This window comes from Doryrhamphus excisus, chromosome 22 (genome assembly GCF_030265055.1).
Source record: "Doryrhamphus excisus isolate RoL2022-K1 chromosome 22, RoL_Dexc_1.0, whole genome shotgun sequence".
In the NCBI taxonomy this organism is placed as follows: domain Eukaryota; kingdom Metazoa; phylum Chordata; class Actinopteri; order Syngnathiformes; family Syngnathidae; genus Doryrhamphus; species Doryrhamphus excisus.
The window spans coordinates 7224717-7248508 of NC_080487.1; the positions used below are offsets into that span (position 1 = coordinate 7224717).

At 42.1% G+C, this 23792-nt stretch overlaps 1 protein-coding gene and 1 long non-coding RNA gene across 3 annotated transcripts in view; one reads left to right on the forward strand and one right to left on the reverse strand.

Moving 5' to 3' along the window:
• LOC131109408 (uncharacterized) overlaps nt 1–1364 on the forward strand; it is a 41882-nt gene extending 40518 nt beyond the window's left edge. The window contains exon 4 of the long non-coding RNA XR_009120742.1: nt 1225–1364. This is a non-coding gene — a long non-coding RNA (uncharacterized LOC131109408). The remainder of the gene's footprint in view (nt 1–1224) is intronic.
• Nucleotides 1365–6372: 5008 nt separating this feature from the next.
• Nucleotides 6373–23792, reverse strand: part of LOC131109397 (myosin-7-like) — a 31120-nt gene continuing 13700 nt past the window's right edge. Inside the window, exons 18-38 of one of the 2 annotated variants that reach the window (XM_058061352.1) lie at nt 22314–22437; nt 22107–22243; nt 21784–22039; nt 19822–20064; nt 19570–19746; nt 17707–17852; nt 17531–17621; nt 16415–16804; nt 14918–15044; nt 14735–14853; nt 14478–14674; nt 12901–13084; nt 12654–12819; nt 11120–11244; nt 10721–11029; nt 10454–10657; nt 10083–10379; nt 8664–8768; nt 8498–8593; nt 6700–6834; nt 6373–6503 (exon numbers count right to left, since the gene is read on the reverse strand). In XM_058061352.1, the coding sequence (XP_057917335.1) occupies nt 6483–6503; nt 6700–6834; nt 8498–8593; nt 8664–8768; nt 10083–10379; nt 10454–10657; nt 10721–11029; nt 11120–11244; nt 12654–12819; nt 12901–13084; nt 14478–14674; nt 14735–14853; nt 14918–15044; nt 16415–16804; nt 17531–17621; nt 17707–17852; nt 19570–19746; nt 19822–20064; nt 21784–22039; nt 22107–22243; nt 22314–22437 (3649 nt within the window). In that variant the 3' untranslated portion in view covers nt 6373–6482. Of the gene's footprint in view, nt 6504–6585; nt 6835–8497; nt 8594–8663; nt 8769–10082; nt 10380–10453; nt 10658–10720; nt 11030–11119; nt 11245–12653; nt 12820–12900; nt 13085–14477; nt 14675–14734; nt 14854–14917; nt 15045–16414; nt 16805–17530; nt 17622–17706; nt 17853–19569; nt 19747–19821; nt 20065–21783; nt 22040–22106; nt 22244–22313; nt 22438–23792 lie in introns of those variants that run through there. The other variant, XM_058061351.1, reaches the window with a different exon arrangement.

The following is a 23792-nucleotide window of genomic DNA, read 5'->3' on the forward strand; positions in this document are numbered from 1 at the left end:
ACGGGAAAAAATTGTACACTTTTACAAGATTTAATTCAATTTTACAAGAATAAACTTGTGATTTTAGTCACATATGAATGAAATATTAAAGATTTTTTTGTAATTGCAATATGAGAAACAAACAAAACAACAAATAATAGGTGTGAAATTAGGTTGCTCTAACGTTATGAGAATAAAGTCCAAATATTATTGTCATAAAGTCATGATTGCAAGAAGAAAGTTGAAATTGTTGAAAAACAAATGAAAAACAAGCTATAATTTTATGAGAATAAAGTCAAAATATTTAAAGAAACGGTTGTAATGAACAAAGTTGCAATTTTACGACAACAAACTGTCATAGCGTGAGGAAGAATTATGTCATTTTAGTCGCGTATTAAACAAGTAATATGTTCATTTTTAGTCAGAATGTTATGATAAACAAAACAAAATGGTATAATTTTTGGAAAATTAGGTTGGGGAAAGTTATAATGTTATGAGACGAACATTTATAAAGATTTATCTTTATAAAATTTATAAAGATTATTTCAGAAAAAAGTTGATACATTTGGAATGTGTTTTTAGCTTGTTATATCAAAAAATATCAAAGTGGCAAAGTTGCATCCTTCGTTTTTTTTTACTATGTAACCCTCAGTGTGCGAATGCCCCCCCCCCCCACCCCACACTGTTTGAGTATGGTAAATGGCCTTTGACTTCTCCAACGCTTTCCTACCATGATACTGTCAACACGTTAATGACGCAGAACCAGGAGCAACTGGAGGTTCGATATCATGCCCAAGGATACCTTGACATGTACGCGGGTCAACAGAGGATCGAACCAGCAACCTCGTGGCTCATTCATGAAGTCTGTCTTGTTTAAACATGGAGGAAAAAAAGTCACCGAGCAGAAAATAACCAGTTAGATATTCTAAATGTGCTATGAAGGGGTCTCAGTTACTTAGGGGGCTCAAGAGGCATGGCTGACGTATTGTGTTGACTTATCACAGGGGGACATAAACAGTAGGAGATAGCAAGTGGGGCGCTCTAAATAAAGAACGCTGGTTGGTGAGATTATCCAGGCGGCAAGTGTGAGGCAACACAGACAGAGGGGGTCTTCGGCAGGAGACATGCCTGAGATTCACTGAAATGCAGCGATGATGACAAACAATAAACTCCTTCATGTCTGACGCCAAGGTCACAGCGGAGTGGTAGCTAAAAGCTCTGTTGACATGGCATTGTGTCTTTCAGGACAAAGATAACTGTGTGAGATGCCTGCTAAAAACCTCCCACTGATTGAGGAGAACAGCCACAGAGGCGTCGCCCGCGTGGAGGATCAGCAGCAGCACATGTCGGCCTCACCCCCCCCCCCCCCCCCAAGTAAACACAAGCTATATGCCTACTCACGTTCTTAAATAGCAGCATGCTAACATGTAGCCTATCAGTGCTAAGTGTTTATGTAAGTGAAAATGGCTACAAATGCTACTATGCTAATGTTAGCATGCTAGCAATGCTGACATGCTAACAGGATCATGCAAACACCTGGCATGATAGTGCTAAGTGCTTATATATGTGAATACCCATGAAAATAGCTAAAAATGACAGTGTGCTAATGTAATCATGCTCACAATGCTAAAAAGCTAAATTTAGCATGCTAACACCGAGAATGACAGTGCTAAGTCTTCATATAAGTGCCTAGAAATGAAAATTAATAAAAATTCTACTATGCTAATGTTAGCATTTTAGCAATGCTGACACGCTAACAGCAGCATGCAAGCACCTAGCATGATAGTGCTAAGTGCTTATATATGTGTCTACCCATGAAAATAGCTAAAGATGACAGTGTGCTAATGTAACCATGCTAGCAATGCTACAAAGCTAAATTTAGCATGCTAGCACCGAGCATGATAGTGCCAAGTCTTCATATAAGTGCCTAGCGATGAAAATGGATAAAACTGCTACGATGCTAATACTATACTATACTATTCTATGCATGCAAGCACCTAGCATGACAGTGCTAAGTGCTTATATGTGTCTACCCATGAAAATGGCTAAAAATGACAGTGTGCTAATTAACATGCTAGCAATGCTAAAAAGCTTTAATTTAGCATACTAACACCGAGCATGACAGTGCTAAGTCTTATATAAATGCCTAGCAATGAAAATGGATAAAAATGCTCCTATGCTAATGTTAGCATTTTAGCAATGCTGACACGCTAACAGCAGCATGCAAGCATACCTAGCATGATAGTGCTAAGTGCTTATATATGTGTATGCTAAAATTGACATGCTAGCAATGCTAAAATGCTATCGTTAGCATGCTAAATCTAGCATGATGGTGCTACGTCTTTACAAAACAAAGTGTCTTCCTATGAAAATACATTTAGTGGTCTAAGCACTGCCTTTTCAATGACTGCAGTTTGGCTTTCCAAGCAGGATGAAGGTGCGTAGTGACAGCAGTGGAGTGGCCCAGCGCCGCTAATAGCAGCCCCTTGGGAGCTGAAGCGATAAAAAGAAGGTCAACAACTGCTGACAAGTGCTGAGATGATTTCCATCAGGATAAGTGAGTGGCCCTCGTACTGACAGCCGGCTTCACGTTGCCAAATGGAAGCGAGAGATTCTTTGCCCCCGCTAAAGAGCCCGTGAAGCTATGGCTGATCAAAGGTCAGACTACAACATTTCTATATGTTATATATCTATATATGGGCATACCCATCGTTTTACTCATTTAGTTTTCTGGGTTTCTTCCTGTCTCTACATTTTTTTTGTTATACGTTGCACAGAATTTAGAATTTTCTTTTGTCAGTCACATAGTCTCTTTGTCTCGGTGGGTGGAGGCGGGGCTGCTAGCATACACACAGAGTGTAACATGCTAAAAATCATCTATATCTTTTTTCATTGTACTGCAAACCTGCAGCAAACCAAGCAAACCTGGTCTAGTCTCCGAGTGTGGGCCGTGTGGACAGGGAGTTAGGCCTGGGATTGACAGTTAAGTGTTAGCCAGAGTACGACCACAACGGCACCCAATCTTGGTATTGATGATTATGATATTATTGTGTCCTGAGATCATTCCCTCCTGCAAGAATTTCGTGAACGTGTTACTAGTGACACCTGGTGGCCAACGTAGACTACAGTTCAGCTACGTCCTTTCATCCCTTCAAGTAGGGGTGTCCAAAGTGTGGCTCGAGGGCCATTGGTAGCTTGTGGCAGGGTTTTTTTTCTTGGCCCTTGGCACATTCTGAAAATAAAAAGTAAAAAGAAAGGGAAAAAAACAACAACAGCAAAAATGGAAAGTGAAAATCTAATGAGGAAATTTTACAAGAAGGTTGGAATATGGTTATGGTTTAATGTATTTTTAACATGCATCAGATTACAATTGAGTGCATCCCATAATCAGTTCCCAGTTCCACATGTCCAAAAGGAGTAGGAAGAAGCAAAGCTTATTAAATCCTACCCCTCCATCTGGTACTTTTACAATCAGTAACTGTTACATTTGTTCACTTCCTGCTTTCCTAATATAGTTTAAGTTGTTTTTTTTTATCAAGTACCGAAGTACGAGGTGATATGACCAGGAGAAAGACCACGAGGTGAATATCACGAGGAACAAAAACATCATTTTACTAGCATAGTGTTGACATTTTTTTAAGTAAACAAACAAACTAACTAACTTTCTTCTTACATTTTCTTCTTACCTTTTCTTTTGGAAATTAGTACTTCATTTTCCTCACATTAGAACTTTTTCTGCAGCCTAATCTGCTTTTGTGGCTCTATTAGTAAAGCTTGAGTTGGGGGGGATGGGGGGGCGCATCGTGGCTGTGGCGTGCCCCTGGTTTCGGGGGCCTGGAGGGTGACGAGGCGAATGGGCTAAATGTTTGCTATTGGCCGGCAAAGCATCAAAGATGGCCTGGTGGATGGCGATGGACAGTTTGGCAACCCCTGATGGAGGAGTTGAAAGGTGTTCTAGCTGTTAAGCTGGACGTCCTCGATGCTGTTAATCCTCAACACCTCCTTCCCTGAGTACACTTCACCTCCTTCTAAAGAGGTGTGGATTGTCTTTTATTAGCCGTCAGATACCTGATGCTTTCCTTGGGGAGTTAAGGACACGCCGTGTGCAACAAGAGACTTTCACACCAAGACTGCCTGCAGGGGGCCTTCTTTCTCTTCTAGGCCATTTCAGTCACAACATTACAGTCTAGGGTGGTCTAGTCTACCCTAGTCCACTCTAGTCTATCCCTAACCCTCTAACCCTAGCCCTTTAACCCTAATTTGTAATCCTAACCTGTAACTGAACCCCTTAACATTAACCTCTAACCCTAACGCTTTAACGCTAACCTCTAACTATGACCCCTAACCCTCATAACCCTAACCGCTAAACCTAACCCTATTGTGGAACCCAAACCCCTGACCGCTAACCTTAACCCTCACATCTAATCCTAAACCCTAACTCTATTGTGTAACCCACAACCCTAGCCCTCACATCTAATCCTAACCCCTAACCCTAATGTGTAACCCACAACCCTAACCCTCACATCTAATCCTAACCCTAATGTATAACCCTAACCCTCGCGTCTAATCCTAACCCCTAACCCCTAACCCTAATGTATAATCCTAATCCTCACGTCTAATCCTAACCCCTAACTCTAATGTATAATCCTAACCCTAATGTATAACCCTAACCCTCACGTCTAATCCTAACCCCTAACCCTAACGTGTAACCCACAACCCTAACCCTCACATATAATCCTAACCCTAATGTATAACCCTAACCCTAACCCTCATGTCTAATCCTAACCCCTATAGTATAAGCCAAAACCCTAACCCTCACGTCTAATCCTAACCCTAATGTGTAACCCAAATCCTAACCTCTAACCCCAATGTGTAACCCAAACCCCTAACCCCCACATCTAATCCTAACCCCCACATCTAATCCTAACCCCCACATCTAATCCTAACCCCTAACCCTAATGTATAACCCTAACCCTCACATCTAATCCTAACCCTAATGTATAACCCTAACCCTCAAATCTAATCCAAACCCTAATGTATAACCATGACCCTCAAATCTAATCCAAACCCTAATGTGTAGCCCAAACCCTAACCCTTAAAACAAAGGACTGAAAACAAGAGACCACCATTAAGGAAAACACATATGCTAAATCTAGAAATCGACTGGCTAGCCTAGCCTAGCCTAGCCTAGCGTGAATGTGGAGGTGGAAACGGCAAAGTGGAAGTGATGTTTTGGGGGTTTTCTTTAGTAAAGCATTCAGATGGATTCTCTGAAATCGTCCATGGTTGCCGTTTGGAGAAAGAGTCAGACGTTAGACGCAGGGATTGGCCGAGCAGCTGCTAGGGATTAAATGGGCCTTACTGCTGACCTTGAGGCCCCGCCCGACGGGATTTCAATAACTCTATTTTAAGATCGGGAGATTTGTCCTCCCCCCTCCCTGAACCTCAGACCTCCCGACGCCCAAACTTGTGGGCCGGCTTTTTCCATTCAAGCCCCATTTGTTTTTTGTTTGTTTTTTTTTATATTTTAAGTCTGTGTGTCTAAGTTTTCCTCATAACATTGTGACTCTTTAATATTATATTATTATTATTATTATTATTTTAGATTGACAATAAAACAAATAAATAATATTCAAATGTTTTAACTTTATTCTTGTAAAATGACTGCTGATATTTCAATTTTTGTTGTTTTCTATTTCATTGTTTTTTATTTCAAAGTATCTATCATAGAAAATGTTTAATATTTCAACTTCATGTTACTAAAATGATATTTTCCCTTGTAATATTACAACATTATTCAGGTAAAATTATATATATTTTTCCTTGTTAGATAACAACTTGGTTTATTTGAATATTTTGACTTTCTTCTTGTGAAATTGTTGTTGGTTGGTCTTGCTTTAAAAAAATATATATATATAAAATAAATTAAATATTCACACTTTTTGCACTTTTTCCCCGGATTTTGTTGTTTTTTTCCCCCAAAGATTTAAACTTTTGTCATAAAAAACTTTAATTTTTTTCCATAATATTATGACTTTATTCATTTTCTTTAATCACAAAACTAATTTTCCAAAAATATTTTTTTACAATGTTTGTCATTACATTCCGACTTGAAACAGTTAATTAATATATCAAATTTAATTTAATATTTTCCCTCATATTATTACAAGTTATTGTGACAATAACTTTCTTTTACTTAATATTTTGACTTTATTCTTGTACATTTCTCAAAATGTTTCCATTTTTGCTGTTGTGTTTTTTTTTTTAGTTTTCTTTTGAAAAGGTATTTTTTGACCCTCGCTCCGGGTGTACGGTGGAGGCACCCCGGTTGGTACCACGGTCAGTACCTGTGTTAAATACCAGCAGGTAAACACAATGAGGAGTCTGCGTAATGATGGTTGATGATCTTTTATTAGACGCTACAGGTAGTGAAGGTGGTAGTGGGGGGTGTGGGGGGGTCTACCTCACACAGCAAGCAAAATAATTTCTGAAGACTCCAAACCTCACTCTTCCTCAAAGCCTTTCTGTTGCAGGCGTTGCAGGGGGTTGGAAAAGAAGAGGGGAGAAGAAAGAGCTTTTAGCGCACATTAGTTGTGCAAAGCGACATGTTGTATTTGCCAACGGACTACAATCATCTTAGTTGCTAAAGCGCCACGTCCATGCCGTCCATGCTGTCGTTGGCAGGCAGGACGGTGCCGTGTGTCGGCGTGTGCTCCTCACCTTGGAGCCAGCATCACGGCTCTTGGCGCGGAGTTTGTTGACCTGGGACTCTGCAATGTCGGCGCGCTCTTCGGCCTCGTCCAGCTCATGCTGAAGCTTCCGGAACTTCCCCAGGTGAACGTTGGCCTGTTCCTCCTGTTATGTTTTTTAATGGAAGCAGACGCATTATTAAACTCGATTTTTTTTTTTTAAAGAGCGTAATTTTTTTTTTATTAAGTTGAATAATTTGACACATTTATACAGATTTTGGGACAAGATCTAATATAATAAATCTTGGTAGTCCTGATGAATTTTGCTGTGCAGCCTTCACCATCCATCCATCCATCCATCCATCCATTTTCCTCCGCTTATCCGGGTCCGGGTCGCGGGGGCAGCAGTCTCAGTAGGGAAGCCCAGACTTCCCGGTCTCCGGCCACCTCCTCCAGCTCCACCGGGAGGACACCAAGGCGTTCCCAGGCCAGCTGTGAGACATAATCCCTCCAGCGTGTCCTAAAGGTCTGCCTTTTCCGGGCATGCCCGGAACACCTCACCAGGGAGGCGTCCGTGAATCACCACCTTATCGTGGTGGAGGGGTTTGAGTGCCCGAGTGATCCAAGGAGCTATGTTGTCTGCGGCTATATGCCCCTGGTTGGGTCTCCCAAGGCAAACAGGTCCGAGGTGACGGGACCTAAGAGGAGGAACCGTACCTCGCCCGGATGTGGGATACCGGGGCCTCACCCAGGAGCCAGGCCCAGGAGAGGGGCTCACAGGCGAGCGCCTGGTGGTCGGGCCTTCACCCGTGGGGCCCGGCCGGGCCCAGCCCGAAGAAGCCACACGGGATCTCCCTTTCATAGACCCACCACCTACGGGGGCAAGCATTAGGGTCCGGTGCATTGTGTGTTGGGTGGCGGTCAAGGGCGGGTGCCTGGGCGACTTGGTCTTCGGCAGCTAAATCTGGTTCTTGCAGCCTTCACATTGAACTGAAATCAGCAAATCTTTAAGAAATGTTGTTTCTGAAATGTAGTTTTTGCAGTGGACATTCATGAGCAAGCAAGGGGGGTACTGTTGTGATTTCACATAATATTCAGGATTGGGGCTGCACGGCGGTCGAGTGGTTAGCGCGCAGACCTCCCAGAGTTCAATCCCACCCTCGGCCATCTCTGTGTGGAGTTTGCATGTTCTCCCCGTGCATGCATGGTTTTTCTCCAGGTACTCCGGTTTCCTCCCACATTCCAAAAACATGCTAGGTTAATTGGCCACTCCAAATTGTCCATAGGTATGAATGTGAGTGTGAATGGTTGTTTGTCTATATGTGCCCTGTGATTGGCTGGCCACCAGTCCAGGGTGTACCCCGCCTCCCGCCCGAAGACAGCTGGGATAGGCTCCAGCACCCCGCGACCCTCGTGAGTAAAAGCGGTAGAAAATGAATGAATGAACATTCATGAGCAAGCAAGGGGGGTACTGTTGTGATTTCACATAATATTCAGGATTGGGGTTGCACAGTGGTCATGTGATTAGCGCGCAGACCTCACAGTTAGGAGACCCGAGTTCAATCCCACCCTCGGCCATCTCTGTGTGGAGTTTGCATGTTCTCCCCGTGCATGCGTGGGTTTTCTCCGGGTACTCCGGTTTCCTCCCACATTCCAAAAACATGCTAGGTTAATTGGCCACTCCAAATTGTCCATAGGTATGAATGTGAGTGTGAATGGTTGTTTGTCTATATGTGCCCTGTGATTGGCTGGCCAAGCGGTAGAAAATGAATGAACTTTGGGATTGACCTGAAAAGCCGCAAAGATGGCGAGCTGGCTTTCACACATACCGATTCCTCTGCGACTCTCTTGTAGGCTTTCACTTTCAGCTGCAGCTTGTCGACCAGATCTTGGAGACGAGCAAGGTTCTTGCGGTCCTCCTCCGTCTGCTCAAAGCAGAGAAATGATTCCCACAGAATGTCTTCCCGCAGTAAGGACGTTGTGCAAGCAACACACCTGGTAGGTCAGCTCCTTGATGCGACGCTCGTACTTGCGGACGCCTTTCACAGCTTCGCTGCTTCGCTTTTGTTCCATTTCCACCTCATTCTCCAGCTCTCTCACCTGAGCAAGCACAACACACCAAGGCTGGGACAGACGTACGCTTTATTGATTGTAGAGCTGGATCTCGTGTAGCGTTTACTGGGGGAACGGAACTGGAGGAGTCCGCCAGTTGATGAACTCCGAATGGTTAAAAATAGCAACTTTACTTATCTTCACTTGCCTTTTTATCAGCTGACCAGATTTTCATGTCCGAAAACTCAAAGTTTATTCAAAGATGTCTTATGGTTTCAAAAAAGCTAAAGCAGGGGTGTCCAAAGTTTTCTATGTGCCTGTGGCATATTCTAATTATCATTTAAGAAAACTCAACAACAAAAGACAACAAAAATGGAAAAATATGCAGTAATTTTACAAGAATAAATTGGCAATATTAAGAGAAAGAAGTCGACATTTTATGAGAATAATATTGTGATATAACGAAAGAGAACATAATTTTCGCAGCATAACTAACTTAATTTGAGGGAAAACTTTAGTTTTATTAAAGTTATAATGTGAAAAACGATGAATAAAGTTGTAATTGGAAAATTGTGGAAAGAGTATATAATAATAACAATAATAAAGTAAAAATATTATGAGCTAAAATCAAATATATGATGATAAATTGACAAGAAAAAAATTGAAATTGTTGGAAATAAAAAAAAACAGCATCAATGCAGAAATTAGCTAATTTTATGAGAATAAAGTTTTTTAAAAATCAGAGAAAAAAAAGTCCTATGACAGTATACTACTTACATTAAATATCTAATATTATGGGGAAAAACTGATGTCATTTTAGTAGCATAAACTTGAAATATTAAAGATTTTTTCAAGTTTATTGACATTCCTCTTAATATTTAGACTTTATTCTTGTAAAATTACTGCTTATTTTTCAATTTTGGTAATGGTAATGATAATGGTTTTATTTCATTTGAACATGCATCAGATTACAATTGAGTGCATCCCATAATCAGTTCACAGTTCCACATGTCCAAAAGGAGTAGGAAAAAAAGTAAAATTTAAAACATTTGTTCACTTCCTGCTTTCCATAATACAGTTTAGGTTTTGTTTTTGTTTTTTTTTATAAAGTACAAAGTACGAGGTGATATGACCATCCAATGACATAATGGGTACCATAGTAACTGTCAATATATAATTTTTGGTATTGTTGTGGGGATATTAAAAAACAGCCACGAGCCACAAATGGCCCCTGGCCACACTTTAGAGACCCATGCCATACAGGCTGATAGTAATAGAAACATTTAGCCAAATGGTTTCATGTTAATGCGAGAAGACGTGTGAAGTTCTGCTAGCGAACTTCACACTTCTTCACGTACTTACCCTGGCCTCCAGCTTCTGCACCTGCTTCTTGCCGCCCTTCATGGCAATTTGTTCAGCTTCATCCAGACGGTGCTGCAGGTCTTTGATGGTTTGCTCCATGTTCTTCTTCATGCGCTCCAGGTGAGCACTGGTGTCCTGCTCTTTCTTCAGCTCTTCTGCCATCATGGCAGCGTCGGTGATGGCCTTCTTGGCCTTCTCTTCAGCGTTCCTGCACTCCTGGACTGCATCTTCCACTTCGGTCTGAAGCTGGGATGTATCTGCCTCCAGTTTCTTCTTCTGGTTGATCAGAGCAGTGTTCTAATTTGACGGAAAAAAAGCACAGGAAATGTCATGAAGGTGTGAAAGTTGGAGCTAACCGGTGTCTTTCTCACCTGTGAGTGCAGTAGCTGCACCCTCTCGCTAACATCCAGCAACTCTTGCTCGGCAAGTTTGCGACTTCTCTCCGTTTGCTCGAGAGCAGCCCTCAGCTCTTCCAGCTCAGCCTGAATGAGGTTGTTGCGTCTCTCCACGATGGCGATGTTCTCTTTGAGATCGTCGTTGGCACGAAGAGACTCATCCAGCTGGATCTGGCAATCCTTCACAGGACGACATGAACTGTGAGTCTGATCTGGAAGGAAAGCATCTTCTCACCAGCTTACCTTCAGATGCGCATGAACAGACTTGAGTTGTTTCTGAGCCTCGGCCGCCTGCCTGTTGGCCTGACTTAGCTGGATCTCCATCTCGTTGAGGTCTCCCTCCATCTTCTTCTTCAAGCGAAGGGCCTCGTTCCTGCTTCGGCACTCTGCTTCAAGTGAACCCTGCAGGGTGTCCACGGTCCTCTGCAGGTTCCTCTTGCTCTGCTCCATCTCCTCGTCCTTCTCAGCGAGTTTGCGCTCCATCTCAGCCTTCATCTGGTTGAACTCAAGCTGGGCCCTCAGAATCTTTCCCTCCTCGTGCTCCAGGGAAGCCTACGATGCACATCAAGTCATGGAATCATTTCCTTGCGGTTGCAAATGTGGAAACACAGCAAACAAACCAAAAGTTGAAGGATTTCGTACCTCGGCTTCCTCGAGACCAGACTGAATTTCGCCCTTTTCCTGGTCCAGCTGCTTACGAACCTTCTCCAGTTCATGGATGGTCTTCCCTCCCTCACTGAGTTGCTCAGTGAGGTCAGAGATCTCCTCTGTTGGGGGATGATTGCAATGAACTCTCTTTAAACTTTAAAGGTAACGTACATTTTGGAGGAAATTTTCAACCATCATCATCTTTTCTCTGTGCCTTCTGAAGATATAAAAACAGACAAAAAGAGGCAGGACTACTTTGGACTACGGCCTGATGACAAGGACAATTTCAGCCAAAGGGCTCATTTGCTACAGATGAAAGATGCCAAGAGTGACAATGAAAGAGAGAGACTGACAAAGTGTGTGATGAAGGAATTATGAGGCTGTTTGGTCTTTACAGTAAGTACACAAAAATACTGTAGTTACTGAGGAACCCATGAAGAATTCATTACTAAGGCACATAGATTTAGAGTAGTGACTGAGGAACTCGTGAAGAACTAATGACTGAGGCACACATGTACATTTAGAGTAGTTACTGAGGAACTCATGAAGAACTAATGACTAGGGCACATATGTACATTTAGAGTAGTTACTTAGGAACTCAAAGAAATAAGGACTAGGGCACAAATGTACATTTAGAGTAGTTACTGAGGAACTCATGAAGAACTAATGACTAAGGCATAAATGTACATTTAGAGTAGTTACTGAGGAAGTCATGAAGAACTAACGACTAGGGCGCACATGTACATTTAGAGTAGTTACTTAGGACCTCATGAAGAACTAATGACTAGGGTGCACATGTACATTTAGAGTAGTTACTGAGGACCTCACAAAGAACTAATGACTAAGGCACACATTTGCATTTAGAGTAGTTACCGAGGAACTCATGAAGAACTAATGACTAAGGCGCACATGTACATTTAGAGTAGTTACTGAGGAACTCATGAAGAACTACTGACTAGGGCACATATGTACATTTAGAGTAGTTACTGAGGAACTCATGAAGAACTAATGACTAGGGCACATATGAACATTTAGAGTAGTTACTGAGGACCTAATGAGTAGTGGTTGGGGCTCAGGTTAGGTAGGTTGGGTCTTCATTCACTACTGTAATTTGGGGTAGGACGAGGATGAGGATAGCGATAAATGAATTCTCTGGTAGGCTACTGTCTACCTAGCACACTGCAAAAATAATAGATTTCATAAAAATATGTGATATAAATATTTGACACCTGACCACAAGCTAGTGGCTATATTGAGCACACACTGGCTCCGGCCAAAGGCCTCAGGCCAAAGGTAAGGCTACATACATATGTTTCTTTTCGAGGCTAGGTGTCGCGTTCCCGGGGAAGGACGTTGCCAAGATACTCCACATAAGACATGTTAGCATCAAAGTACCTGTTACTACATCCTCATCCCAAAGGTGTACGTTCATGAGCTGCTGCTTTTGATTTGTTTTTAGGCCAGATGATGGAGAAGATTCCCTTGAATGAGCAACAAAGTGAAATGTGTTTTCCAGGTAAATAAATACCCTGTAGGTTCTTGTTCTCTCTCTTGACGGTTTCGAGGTGGTCAAGGGACTCCTCGTAGGAATTCTTTAACTTGAACAGTTCAGTGCTGAGACTTCTGGCTTCCTTCTGAGATCCCTCCAGCTCACACTGAGATTCCTCATACTTCTGCTTCCACTCAGACACAATCTGGGAAGAGTTCAAGAAACGGCCACATCGATCAATCCATCGCTGGAGGGGAACAGACTGGATGCTCAACAAGAAAGTCACCTTGTCAAAGTTCCTTTGCTTCTTGTCCAGAGCAGCAGCAGCAGCGTTTGACCTCTCCACGTCCACCATGAGATCTTCAATCTCATTCTGCAGTCTGTGTTTGGTCTTCTCCAGAGAGGAACATTTAGCATTCACCGCTTCCACCGCCTCCTCGGCATCCTGCAGACGCTGAGCCAGCTTCTTCCTGAAGAGTCCAAATGTCAGCGCTCCCAACCATGGCCATGCTTCTCCAACCATAGCAATGCTTTATCATCAAAGTAAGCAAGAAGACCTTTGACGTGGAACGATACCATTTACAGTACGGGTGGTCCTCGGGTTCCTATATGTACAATATCTGACAATCTGACATGGATGATCTCTAGGAACATTCCTTTATGCAACACTTGTCAGCTCATTCTAACTCATAGGATATTGCATGGTTGTCCAAAGTGAGGCCCGGGGGCCATTTTGTTATTGTAAAGTATAATTTAACCAGAAAGCACAAAAAAACAACAACAAAACACAAATGGACATTGTATCAACATTGCATCCTACCGTACCGTATATCATATCATATTGTATTGATTCAATCTCGTTCATTCTCGTAAGGTCGATTAAAATATTTGATCATGATTAATCACATTTCCATCCATAGTTAACTCAGAATTAATCGCATTTCATGGATGTATTTTCCCCTTTTTTCTTTCACATCATACTTTATTTTCTCCCAAATGCTGATACGATGTGGGAATGCATAAAGGTAACATTTCACTTTTTTCATTCATTCATTTTCTACCGCTTATCCTCACGAGGGTTGCGGGGGTGCTGGAGCCTATCCCAGCTGTCTTCGGGCGATAGGCGGGGTACACCCTGGACTTGTGGCCAGCCAATCACAGGGCACATATAGACAAACAACCATTCACACTCACATTCATACCTATGGACAATTTGGAGTGGCCAATTAACCGAGCATGTTTTTGGAATGTGGGAGGAAACCGGAGTACCCGGAAAAACTCACGCATGCACGGGGAGAACATGCAAACTCCACACAGAGATGGCCGAAGGTGGAATTGAACCCTCGTCTCCTAGCTGTGAGGTCTGCATGCTAACCACACGACCGCCATGCAGCCCACTTTAATATTCATTCATTCATTCATTTTCTACTGCTTTTTCCTCACGAGGGTCGCGGGGGTGCTGGAGCCTATCCCAGCTGTCTTCGGGCGATAGGCGGGGTACACCCTGGACTTGTGGCCAGCCAATCACAGGGCACATATAGACAAACAACCATTCACACTCACATTCATATCATATCATATTAAATTATATTGTAATTTCACATAATTTGATATAAATAGTCACAACTCAGGCTGTGAATTGATTAAAATATTTGATCACAATTAATCACATTTTGTCCACTAAGAATTAATCGCATTAAATGGACTTATTTTCCCCTTTTTTCTTTCACCTCATATTTTCTCCCAAATGCTGATACTATGTGGGAATGCATAAAAGTACAGCCCTAATACTATTAATAATACTCCACTTCTTTGATTATGTTGGAAAAAGCATTTGGACCCCCCCCCCCATATTTGACTTACTTGGCCTCCTCCAGTTCTTCAGTCCTCTGGATGGCATCAGTTTCGTACTTAGTTCTCCACTGCGCCACCTCGGAGTTGGCCTTGGACATGCCACGCTGCAGCTCAGCCTTGGCCTCCTGCTCCTCCTCGTACTGCTCCCTCAGCAGGTCACAGTCGTGGCGAGAGGACTGCACGGCGTGGGCTAACGCGTTCTTGGCCTGCAGCAACACACCACCTTCACCTTCTGGAGTCCAAATCCTTCAAACAAACATGCAGACCTTGATTTCCTCCTCTAGTTGTCGCTTGAGATCTTCTAACTGCTGGTTGTAGGAATTCTTTCCTCTTGTCAGCTGGGAAATGAGAGAGTCTTTCTCCTCCAGTTGTCTGGAATACTCATCTGGAAAGACGGAAGTTGGGTGTTAAACGCTCATGAGGGAATCTTCCCGTAGAATCCTACTGACCATTCTCAGCCTGAAGCTTGGCTTTCTGTGTGCTGAAGTCATTCAGGGATCTTTGGCACTCATCACATTTATTCCTGTAGTCATTCATTTGATCCTCCAGAGTTCGGTTGGTCTTCTCCAAATGGGTCTGGAAAATGAAGGAACATGAAGGAACATGAAGATACATCGGCCATCACTCTCTCTCTCTTTACAATTCAAGATGCGAACTGGCTGTGTGAACATCCATGCTACTTCAACACAATTTGTTTGTAATCTTTTATAATATTTGCTGTGGAGTGATAATGGGTTTATTTAAGAAGAATTTTATTTATTTAAGAAGAAAAAACAGAAGTGCAATGTTCTCAAGTGATTTTGTTTTGTTTCATGAATAAAAATGTTTATATTTACTTATGAACGCTGCCCAAATTATTTCCTGTATTTTAACTGATTAATAATCTAGAAGGGTCTGCACGGTGGTCGAGTGGTTACCGCGCAGACCTCACAGCGAGGAGACACGGGTTCAATTCCACCATCGGCCATCTCTGTGTGGAGTTTGCATGTTCTCCCTGTGCATGCATGGGTTTTCTCTGGGTACTCCGGTTTCCTCCCACATTCCAAAAACATGCTAGGTTAATTGGCCACTCCAAATTGTCCATAGGTATGAATGTGAGTGTGAATGGTTGTTTGTCTATATGTGCCCTGTGATTGGCTGGACACCAGTTCAGGGTGTACCCCGCCTCTCGCCCGAAGACAGCTGGGATAGGCTCCAGCACCCCCCCCCCCGACCCTCGTGAGGAAAAAGCGGTAGAAAATGAATGAATAAATATTAAAGTGGGCTGCACGGTGGTCGTGTGGTTAGCACACAGACCTCACAGCTCGGAGACGAAGGTTCAATTCCACTTTCAGCCATCTCTGTATGGAGTTTGCATGTTCTCCCCGTGCATGCGTGGGTTTTCTCCGGGTACTCCGGTTTCCTCCCACATTCCAAAAACATGCTAGGTTAATTGGCCACTCCAAATTGTCCATCGGTATGAATGTGAGTGTGAATGGTTGTTTGTCTATATGTGCCCTGTGATTGGCTGGCGACCAGTCCAGGGTGTACCCCGCCTCTCGCCCGAAGACAGCTGGGATAGGCTCCAGCAGCCCCCGCGACCCTCGTGAGGATAAGCGGGAGAAAATGAATGAATTAATTAATGAATAATCTAAAAGGCAAATCACAAAAGAGATGATAATTCGGATTTCGATTTATTCAGATTAATGATGCAAACTTCATTTTTAAAAAGTATCGGTATCAATATCGGCGATACTGGCCCTGTATTTACTTGGTATTGGATCGATACCAAATCTAGAGGTATCGCACACCACTAGAGTCCACAACCCAATGCAAAGGGCCGAAAAATGAGCATAATAGTTCCCCTTTATCATGAGATATTATACACTTGTTGTTGATGAAGGTTACCATTATACATTAATTACATTGATACCATTCAGGCTCTGTTATTGTTATTAACATCCTACCTTAGACTTTGCAATTTGTTCCATGTTGGAAACCACATCATCCAGTTCCAGCCTGAGTTCGCTCTTCTCCTTTTCCAGTTTCTGCTTGACTCTCTGCAGGTTGTCAATCTGCTCCCCCAGGTCGGCAACACTATCAGCTTGTTTCTTCCTCAGCGTGGCTGCGGTGGCTTCATGCTGCAGAGTGGCCTCTTCCAGGTCCCTGCGCAGCTTCTGGAACTCGGCCTCCCGCTTCTTGTTCATCTCGATCTGGACGGACGTCGCTCCGCCGGCTTCCTCCAGCCTCTCGCTGATCTCCTCCAGCTCTCTGGCCAGGTCTGCTCTCTGCTTCTCCACCTTGGCTCGAGCGGCTCGCTCGGCCTCCAGCTCTTCCTCCAGCTCCTCGACACGCGCCTGTTGGTCAGTGACGCACATTGAAGCTCATGGCAATATATGAACCCAACACAGTAGCTTCTAATGACCTCCGCCAAAGAGCAAACACAGTGCAGAGGTTGTGTTTTTGTGTTCAAAATAAATTTGGTTAAAATTTTCAGGAATTATGGGTTACGGAACCGTCTGGAACCAGGAATGTCTTAAAGGATTCTTTAATATTGCGAGACCATTTTCGGTATTTCGGTCACAGAAAAAAATGGTCAGCACACTTGCTTGGGACATTTAGCCTTCCTGGTATATCATGCTAGGTGTTAAGTGTAACATGTTATGTTAAGTGTTAGCATGCTAACATTAGCATTTAAGCATCGCTAGCATGCTAATGTTAGCATACTAGCTTTTTGTGACATTTTCATGGGTAATACCACTATCATGGTAGGTGTAAGCATGCTAATATTAGCATTGCTAGCAAGCTGACATTAGCATACTAGCATATTTTGCTAGTTTCATCGGTAATAAACACCATTATCATGCGAGGTTTAACATGCTAATATTAGCATTGCTAGCAAGCCGACATTAGCATACTACCATATTTTGCTAGTTTCATCGGTAATAAACACCATTATCATGCGAGGTTTAACATGCTAACATTAGCATGTTAGCATTGCAAGCGTTCTAACCTGTTTTGACTGTGTGGATAGCCCCTTCATTCAAAGCACACATCAGCAGTTTGAAGTGAAGTATTTTTACCTGAAGCTCCTTCAGCTTCTTCTGAAGCTGTATGATCACGGCTTGCTCATCTTCAATTTTGCCATTGAGTTGGCTCATTTCGAAGTCTTTCCTGGAAAAGAAAGATCCTCTTCATTCCAATAGAAGGACAATAGCGACAAGGGATTTATCCGAAAGATCAACGGATGGATTTCTACTTTTTCAAACGTTCCTCCAGCTGCTGCTTGTCGTTCTCCAGATCCATAACCGTTTCTTGGGTCAACTTTAAGTCTCCCTCCAGCTTTCTCTTAGCTCTCTCAAGGTCCATTCGAACCTTCTTCTCTTGTTCCAGTGACCCTTCGAGCTTTTATTTGTAAAAGAACATAATTCATTAGCATAGCTATAAAAATGTCTGTATTGAAAGCAGGGATGCTCCGATCATTTGGCCACTGATCAGGATTGCTAATTTCCTTGGAAAAATCACATGATTGGCATATGCCCATCAATGCCTTGCAACGCCGATCACCTGTGGCTCGCACTATTGCAACATGCAGCAATCTACATGGCGCCATGAGTCATGATGAGCTAGCTGAGCCTCATTTCAGTCGCTAAACCAGGGGTCTCAAACACTAGTTTGAGGCCCCCGCCTTGATATGAAAGTTTAATGTTAGTGCGGCCCGCGCAAGTTTGATATGGATGCTGTATGGTATCATGTACCCAGAAAAAATTATTACGTTTGATTAATGTTCATGTTAAAGGTTAAATAACTGTTAATAGTTATCCTCCCTATCCGTGTGGAAGTGGTAAGTTTTTGGCTATTTAAGTTTAAAGGAAATAACTTGAAGGCTACCGTTTAGGTCGCTAGCTCTCTAGTTTGCGAGTTAGCATGTGTCTCAAGACCCTGCAGTTGCGCAATATGTTGTAAATAAAAAGAGTATAAATGTGACTATAGTCGTGTTTTGTCATGTCTACAGGGCTCTAATAATGCTTTGTTCATTTTAATCTGAAAAAAATAATTTGTCTACTCACCAACTATATGTGGTTTAAGTTTTTATTATTTGCCGTTTTATTGTTATTATTATATTTATTTATTACTGATTGTTTTTCTTTATTCTTGATTTGTTTATTTGTTTTTCATCTTATTTTGTGCAGAAAAATAAAAAGTAAGATACAGTAAACCTCGGATATATTGGAAATTCGCTCACAACGGACAGATAAAAAAGAACCGATTTTTCTGTAATGCATTTCCAATAAAAATTCATTGCATATATCGGATTTTTTATAACGGATTTCGCCTATTTTGGACAAAATCTCCAGTCCCGTTCCAATGCATTTCCATTAAATTTCCCTCGCATATATCGGATGGCCGCATCGTGGCGCTCCGATTCGCCGAATCGTGACAGGCCGCTATACGACGTCATTTGCAGCGTTGCCTGCGCGTCCAGGTACATTGGAAACATAGTCAAGGAAGTGCCTTTTTATAACGGATAAAATCCGATTTACGCATATACCGGATATAAATCCGATATATGCGTAAAACAGACATTTTCCGGTATACGCATATAACGGATTTCGCTTATATCGGACAAAACCAGTGGGAACAATTGAATCCGATATATCCGAGGTTTACTGTATTTGAGAACAGTGGAATGTTTTATCAGAGCTTTTATTGTAGAAAATCGGAACCAAAGCACTGAAAAAGTTTGTATATTTTTCTGTTTATAATAAATGTGTATTTTTGTTTTTTTTTGAAAACCTGATGCGGCCCAGCCTTGCCCAGACCCTAGCTCCAGGGAGAGGATGTTTGTGACTCTGGAGTTGCTTGTCCTCCAATTATTCTTTTAAAGCGGCTTCTTAATGAGCATAAAGCATCTTTATAGAATGATTCATGTTGTATTTTGTCGCCATCCACAGTAAACATACATATAATATAAAAATAATGTTTAACAGCCTTGTCGCTATCATGGAATAGTGTTTACTGTTTACTAGGTGATTTCACTCATGGATAATGGGAATGGGAATGGGCAACGTAAAACCCTGATGGGAGCATCCCTAACTGAAAGTGTGGAATTCATCCATACGTCATCCACTTGCTGCTCCAGTTTGGACTTGGCCTTGGTCAGAGTGTTGACTTTGTCTTCTTCACACTGAAGGTCATCCAGGGTTTGCTGATGAGCTTCCTGTAAGGCTTTCTTCTCCTTGGTCAGCTTGGCGATGATTTCATCCAAAGCTGCCATTTCCTCAATCAGATTCTTCACCTGAAAGACGACGAATTGTGGCTTTGACACAAGAGAACTGATGGTGTGGTAGCCCCAAGTAGGTACTTGTCCTACCTTGTTCTCAGTGGCATGCTTCTCCTTCTCCACTTTAGCAAGCGTTAACTCCAGGTCATCGATGTCCTTCTTCAGCTCCGCACATTCATCCTCCAACTTCCTCTTCTTCGCCATTAACTCGGCATTCATCTCCTCCTCGTCCTCCAGTCTTTCCGTCAGCTCTTTGGCTTTTGCCTCCAGCTGGATTTTGTTTTTGATCAGCCCCTCGCATCTTTCTTCAGCATCACACAGATTGTCTTGTTCCTACCAAAATAACCAGGCACCATTAGCCGTCACACCCATAGCAATCTATCTACAGTATTTTATGGAGACTGAATTTATAGCACATAATTTTTTGTGAGGTTTGCCACTTTGCTGCTGACGTGAGACGCAAAAGTGAATTATATACAACTTCTATACCCTGTTTTTTTAATTCACTTTAAAGTTCCATTGCTTTGCTCCAGAATGAAACACCGCCTGCAACACACTTTCCTCTTCTGTGCTAATTTCCCCAGAAACTGAATTTGTCAACTCGATTCAAGAAACAAAACTTATTGTGTGGAAATATGGGCTAATAACTATAAAAGCAATCTTCACTCGCTAAATGTACTGCAAAAAAGGTCAGTAAGGATAATTCATAATGCCGCCTACAGAGAACATACTAACTCCTTATTTCTAAAATCACAAATACTTCAACTTGCTTAAGGCTAAAAATAACCAATTAGCTAAAAATGTCATCCAATACTTCTCTACAAGAGAGGAGAAATATGATCTCAGGGAAGAAGTACATTTGAAACACTTCTATGCTAGGACTACGTTAAAAAGCCATAGCATTTCAGTATGTGGAATCAAACTATGGAATGGATTGAGTAAGGACCTCAAACAATGCACAACGATGAGCCAATTCAAGAAACAATACAAGCAGTTGATGTTTGCTAAATACAAGGATGAAGAGTCTTGAACCAGTCATGATGTGCTATATATATCACTATATTGACACTTACTATGGTACACATTATGGCATTGGATGCTCATATCACCTGCTACTTCCGTATGTGATGAAAATAAAATAAAATAACATTCAATTCCATTACATTAAACAAAACTAAATTAAATTAAACAAACTAAATTTAATTTAATTTAATTTAAAAAACCTTAAACTATATTAGGAAATCAGGAAGTGAACAAATGTAACAGTTACTGATTGTAAAAGTACCAGATGGAGGGGTAGGATTTAATAAGCTTTGCTTCTTCCTACTCCTTTTGGACATGTGGAACTGTGAACTGATTATGGGATGCACTCAATTGTAATCTGATGCATGTTCAAATGAAATAAAACCATTACCATTACCAATAAAATGGACTGTGTGTACTTGTATAGTCTCCTCACACAGGGACACAGGGATAAAAAAGGGATAGAAAATGTTTTTCTGTTTTGGGGGTTTGGGACCCCCCCCCCCCCCCCCCAAAAAAAAAGGGAGAATTATATTGAATCAGAATTAATCTCAATCTCTCTGTGAACTCCCTATTCAATAAAGAAGAGGTCACCTTGTGCATCCCTCTTGGTCATGATAATCAATAAGTCAATTAAATTCACTATAAATAAAAAGGAACGTGACGGCATGTGCGTTTGTTTTTTTTCTCCTTGCTCTCTACCATCTGTCTCAACACTTGGGCGTGTTGGTTCTATAGCAGAATGAACCAGTGAGTGAGCCCTCCTGTCAGTCATTCTCGCTCTCTGCCCCAGTGATGAGAGGCTACCGAGTGTAATAAAAACAAACTAATAAAGATGAAATGTCTGTTGCTGGTCTCAGATTTGATCGAATACATTTCACCCCAATAATGTGAGGATCTTCTGTTGTTGACATGCGTAAAACCAAAGACAGACTAAAACTATTTTTTTTAGTATAAGTTGGGGCAAGACGGCTCTTTTGTTCTTGAGTGCTCTTAAGCACTTGCTAAAAGTTGTAAAATCCCACTCACAGCCTGAACTTGGAGCTGCAGGTCATTCTTCTCTTGGAGAAGAGAGACCATCTTCTCTTCTAGTTCCTTCCGACGTGCTTCAGACTTTGCATACGCTTCTTTCAACTTCAGGAATTCTTCCTTCATGTTGGCCATCTCCTTCTCCGCTTCAGCCGACCGCAGGAGAGGTTTGATCTTGAAGAACAGCTTCATCCAGGGCCAGTTCTTGACCCCCATGAATGAGCGGATGTTCCACTGGATGACCAAGAGCGCATCTCTGAAAGGTTGGAAGAAAACCAGAAATGACATCACATTGTAATACCAAAATGAGGAAAGAAATATACCTGCGTTCCACCATCTTCTGATACTCAATACGAGACAAAAGACCTCGAGATCGAGCCTGAATGGCGGTGATGATCTTGGAGAGACGCTCATCTCTCATTTCCTCAAGGAGACCCAACAGTCCCGCTTTGAAGAACACCTGGCAACAAAAATCATTCATTTATTGGAGCAACCTTTCATGCTTCACTGAGAACATCTCCAAGTAATACCTTGGTGTGACCAAACTTGTACTGGTTGTGGTCAATATCCAGAGATCCAAGGAGCTTCTCAGCTCCCTTCCTGCTGTCAATAAACTGTCCCTCGGGGATGGCAGCAGGATTCAAAATGCGATACCTTCAAAGCAAGTCAGGTCTGTGTTAGTCTTCAGAAGTATTCATGACCGGCTGGACGGTGGACTAGTGGTTAGCATGTCGGCCACACAGTCAGGAGATCAGGAAAATCTGTGTTTGTATCTTTATTGAGCATCTCTGTGTGGAGTGAGCAGCAATTGCACTTTCACTTTCAATGGATTCTTACGTTTTCCTTGATGTTAATTGTTAGTTCATGTGCACGTGTACTACGTTACCCAGCAGGCTTAGCGGTTGAGGGAAAAATGGAAGTTTGGTAATGGTAATGGTTTTATTTCATTTGAACATGCATCAGATTACAATTGAGTGCATCCCATAATCAGTTCACAGTTCCACATGTCAAAAAGGAGTAGGAAGAAGCAAAGCTTATTAAATCCTACCCCTCCATCTGGTACTTTTACAACCAGTAATTGTTACATTTGTTCACTTCCTGCTTTCCTAATATAGTTTAAGTTTTTTTTTTTTAATCACGTACCGAAGTACAAGGTGATATGACCAGGTGAAAGACCACAAGGTGAATATCACGAGGAACAAAAACATCATTTTACTAGCATAGTGTTGACATTTTTTTTAAGTAAACAAACAAACTAACTAACTAACTTTCTTCTTGTACATTTTCTTCTGGACATTAGGACTTTATTCCCCAGATATTTTCCACTTCATTTTCCTAACATTAGAACTTTTTCTGCAGCCTAATCTGCTTTTGTAGCTCTGTGAGCGAAGCTTGAGTTGGGGGGGGGGGGGGGGGGTCATTGTGGCTATGGCGTGCTCCGGCACCCCCTGGTTTCGGGGGCCTGGAGGGTGACGAGGCTAATGGGCTAAATGTTTGTCCCAATATGTTTGCTATTGGCCGGTAAAGCGGCCAACTCCCTGATGGAGAAGTTGAAAGATGTTCTAGCTGTTGAAAGGTGTTTGTTCACTTCCTGCTTTCCTAATATAGTTTAGTTTAAGTTTAAGTTTTTTATATTTATTTTATGTCACATACCGAAGTAGGAGGTGATATGAGCATCCAATGACATAATGTGTACCATAGTAAGTGTCAATATAGTGATATATATAGCACATCATGACTGGTTCAAGACTCTTCATCCTTGTATTTAGCAAACATCAACTGCTTGTATTGTTTCTTGAATTGGCTCATCGTTGTGTATTGTTTGAGGTCCTTACTCAATCCATTCCATAGTTTGATTCCACATACTGAAATGCTATGGCTAGCATAACGTAGTCCTAGCATAGAAGTGTTTCAAATGTACTTCTTCCCTGAGATCATATTTCCCCTCTCTTGTAGAGAAGTATTGGATGACATTTTTGGTCATTGGTTATTTTTAGCGTTATGCATTA